Source organism: Dermacentor andersoni, chromosome 7 (genome assembly GCF_023375885.2).
Source record: "Dermacentor andersoni chromosome 7, qqDerAnde1_hic_scaffold, whole genome shotgun sequence".
Taxonomy (NCBI): Eukaryota; Metazoa; Arthropoda; class Arachnida; order Ixodida; family Ixodidae; genus Dermacentor; species Dermacentor andersoni.
The window spans coordinates 99,750,695-99,754,952 of NC_092820.1; the positions used below are offsets into that span (position 1 = coordinate 99,750,695).

Genomic DNA, 4,258 nt, shown 5'->3' on the forward strand with positions numbered 1-4,258 from the left:
ATCATTCTGACTCTCAATTACCATTTTTTTTCTTTATTTCCTTCCTAACTCACTCGGAAAGTCGTCTGAAACTTGCAGTTCAATTACGTCTGCTACACTGAGGAGCGCCCCACCGCCCTAAACCACCGAGAGAAATAAATTTTATACTACTGAGCATCGAGCGGAAATAACAAAGGTGTTATCACTGTTTCAAGCAATGGGCAGAGGCTCGCTTTCTTCAGTGAAGGTTTCTTTATTCGGATCTACTTTCCGTAATCGAGTGGCGGCGAGGTTTGCACTTCCTGGGGGTCGCGGACCCCGCCCCCCTGGGAACACGAATGCGCAGCAAGTTGCCTTTGAGAGCTGTGGAATGGTGCGTAGACGACGGCCATGCAATGTTCCGGAGGCTGAAAAGGAGCGACAGAGATGTGTCGTACGTATAGTGGGCACAGTGTCCGTATACTTATAATTGATTGATTGTTTCAAATATTATTAGTGTATTTACGAATTCATTACAGGCCTCCAAGACGGAAATGTGGAAGAGGGGAAGGGGGCCCTACAGCTGGATAAACTAGCATTATTCGCACAATGAAATAGCAAGCAACATCAAAAAAAAAAGGGGGCTACAAAAACTGTGGAACGAAAAAAATGGAAGCATGAAAGCACGCGCCATAGAAGGTTAGTAGATGTTGCGCGAAAACTGTTGCACTACGATAGGCCCGGAAACGAGGCGATACCAATTAATAAGTCACCGCAAAGCAAAATGCAAGCAAATAAGAAAGGCAGACAACAACTCCATTGCTTCACACACGACAAAGCAATGTTGCAAAAATAAAGGCTTACCGTATTTACTCGAGTGTAACGCGAGTTTCTTTTTTTTTTTCATGATTCTCGTTGCTTGAACTCGACCCTCGCGTTACATTCCAATAACGGCAAAACTGATCATTTGCAAGCAAATATTAAATCTCGCGGTTTTTGTCGTTATGTTGGCAACCTGAACGTCCCCATTCAATCTGTAAGCAAGTCGATCAAGGTCAAAACTTGGTTTTTGTTGGAATCGATGCCATATTCGCTGTGCTTGTGACTGGTGTTGCGGTTACAGTGCTGCAGCACCCTTCGGACTTTCGCGCTTAGACTCCGTCCATTCGTGACGTCATGGCAACGTAGCACATTCGGTATGACGCCCGCTTCGATGGCGAGCAATTTTGATGGCCGAGAGGGTAGCGAATTCCGCCGTGACTCGGCGGCTCGACGCCAGCGATTCGCGGATGGCAAGACCAACGAAAGGCCCTCTCTAAATCCGAGGCCGGCCGGAAGGGCTGTGGACCTCGTAGTTACCTGGTAGTGTCCCCAAATGAAATGGTTTTGCGGCCTCTTAAAAAGTTAAATATCGAACAAGCTCGGAGATTGTGATTTTCGGGCGGTCAGTTTCGGAAATTGTTCCACTTTCGCGAGGCTTGGCTCGTCCCGGCCCCGATCCCTTCAGCGTATATGGCTGCCAGCGCTCTTGCGATAATGAGCTTGCACAGCGCCAAAAACACTTGTCGAGTATGCTTTCGGTGACGAGTCACGCGAAATTTCGCGAAACTGAGGTTACCTCTGAAAAGGATCGGCTAAAAGAACTTGTTTGCTAATTGTGATTTCTTGAATAAAGATCCAATTTCTTCCTCCTTTCACCTCACGTTACACTCGCGGTTTATTTCGCTTGACTGGAAAATCGACCCACGCGTTACAATCGCGGTCGCGTTACATTCGGGTAAACACGGTCATTTTCAACCCGCTCAATGTACGTTTTATTGCACGCTTATATATGCACGTTTTATATATTTAAGAAGAAAATAATCTGGATCCGATGAAAATACACTTGGTTTTCGCATGCCTCCCAGTGCCTAATTTTAAGAAAACCATACAGCTTAATTTTCAACACCCTGTGTGGGTGTGTACATATATATATATATATATATATATATATATATATGCTAAATGCCAAAGTACGTGCGATAAATTCAATGCCGATGCATGATAACGATTCGGGAAGGTTCAGGGTGCTATTTTAAGGCACAAGACGCCTGGATGGTTGACGGTGGCAGAATTTTCCACCAGCGGATTGCAGAATATATACGTCAAACAAAGCATATCAGGAAATTTCTAATGCGGCACATGAGAATCGTCGATCAACTCAGATGGGCTGTTAAAGGTGTTAAGAATTTCTTCAGGTTACACTAAGCGATAGTTGACCCGCCGCGGTTGCTCAGCGGCTATGGTGTTGGGCTGCTGAGCACGAGGTCGCGGGATCGAATCCCAGCCACGGCGGCCGCATTTCGATGGGGGCGAAATGCGAACACACCCGTGTACTTAGATTTAGGTGCACGTTAAAGAACCCCAGGTGGTCGAAATTTCCGGAGTGCTCCACTACAGCGTGCCTCCTAATCAGAAAGTGGTTTTGGCACGTGAAACCCCATAATTTTTAAGCGATTGTTGGACAGGACAAGCTCTCACGCCCTTCTTACTGCACACACAAAAAAAGTACCTAAATTTTCAGCAAGTCGAAATTAGTAGCGTGACATCTATACCAGTAGTGATATGGTTGTCTACTACAACTCGACAAGAAAGCCAGCCATGATGAGATTTCGAAGCGGTGATGCACTTGGTGAAAGTGATGTCGTCCTGCGTCTGTTACCTAATGCGACAATTCGAGAAAGCGTTTGTTAACGATGCTGAATTGTTTATGCTTATGTTTGATGCAACGAATAGTAGAAGTACAATACGAGCCCATATCTTGCGAATAATAATCCAGGTTATATTAAGGAAACATTTATTTGCTACTTTTAAAGCTGAAGCGCGAGAAACTAAGATGTCTCCCGGAGTAGTGTCGCCCCTCGAGAGGCATGCAGGGCATATGCAGGGACATTGTATATTGATTTGGATGAGTTCCGATTACAATAGAACGTAAAAGTCATTGATCGAACTTAACGCATAGTATTTGTATTTAACAGAACACTGAATCCGCTGTCATTTGGACTTCTTCAATGCAATATTTAGCCAAGCGAAGACTTTTTTTTTCTTGGCATCGCTTTTAAGATATTGAATGCACCTTTCAGAATAATGATAGGGTAGCACACAAGCAGTTGAATCTTTTAAAATCTAAAATGAGTATGACCATGTACTGTCGACCTCGATTCCATTGTTTTCTTACTTTGACGAAATGCCTGTAAACTTGCTGAAAAAATAATTTGCGCTATTAAAGCAAAACCACATATCGTGAATGGTGTTAGGTTCCCCGTCCTTGCCACTGCAAGCTCGCCCAAAGAAGAAAATTTTTCGTTAGAGGCAAGGGAGGAGGGGGCGAAAGTCTTTGCATCGCTCAGTCACTTAGGTGTAAAGTTGGGTTCAAACAAGAAACCGCACCGCTCATTTATTCCGCCCTCTAAGCCAGGTCGCTCTACACCCAGGCAATGAACCTGAAATTCTACCCATAGTCTACCCATAATGCTCTTGATAAACAGGCAGCAGTACTTTTCTAGTTCGTGTCGTACTTTGTCAACGGTCGGACTCCTCCCCTTCTAGTAATTGTTCTGCTATTCAATAGGTCAACCACGCTCATTTTCATTTAAATTTCTTAAGGAAGCTCGAATACATGAAAGCACAAAAGTGGCCTTACACTGTTTCAACCATCCGCCATTCAAATTGCAACTACAGTTTCAAGATATCAGACTCAAGTCTAGTTGAGTTTTTGTAGGCTGTCTTTGATGAAAAGCCAACAGTGCTGCTACAAACACTAAAGATTGTGCGTCCTGCTGGCCAAGCGCGCACTCATATTACTCACTCTTTCTTTGTTCTGCTTTTTTTTTCAGCCTTGGAAGAGAGTCCAGCGGGCTGGGCTGGGTCCTTATGGGATTTTTTTTTTCTGCGTTGCCTTCTGTAGACCCTGCTCGTCAATGCGAAATACACCAACTGCCCTCTAGTTCAGTGCATATTGTATACATGTGGAAACTGTTCTGTCTTAACACAACACATCACCCGTCGTTGACAGTGGACAACCATAATACAGTTGCAAACACATGTCCATCACTGTTGATACCTTTGGCAAGGCCTACATTCCTGGGCGTGGCGCCTAGTTGGTTATACTGTACCTCACCCGGATTCTCGTCGCACATCCTATAACTTTCACCAGGTCCGCACTTGAGTCCCCTCGTGTAATGCACTTTGTAGTTGATGCCATTCACAACCTACGACCAAAAGAAAATGATAGCGTCTAGATTAGAAATTTGGGGATATT

The 4,258-nt window shown here is 44.5% G+C and overlaps 1 protein-coding gene across 1 annotated transcript in view; it reads right to left on the reverse strand.

Moving 5' to 3' along the window:
• Positions 1 to 212: 212 nt before the first annotated feature.
• Positions 213 to 4,258, reverse strand: part of LOC126534070 (cystatin-2-like) — a 21,278-nt gene continuing 17,232 nt past the window's right edge. The window contains exons 3-4 of the mRNA XM_055072600.2: positions 4,113 to 4,208; positions 213 to 386 (exon numbers count right to left, since the gene is read on the reverse strand). Of these exons, the coding sequence (XP_054928575.1) occupies positions 243 to 386; positions 4,113 to 4,208 (240 nt within the window). The 3' untranslated portion in view covers positions 213 to 242. The remainder of the gene's footprint in view (positions 387 to 4,112; positions 4,209 to 4,258) is intronic.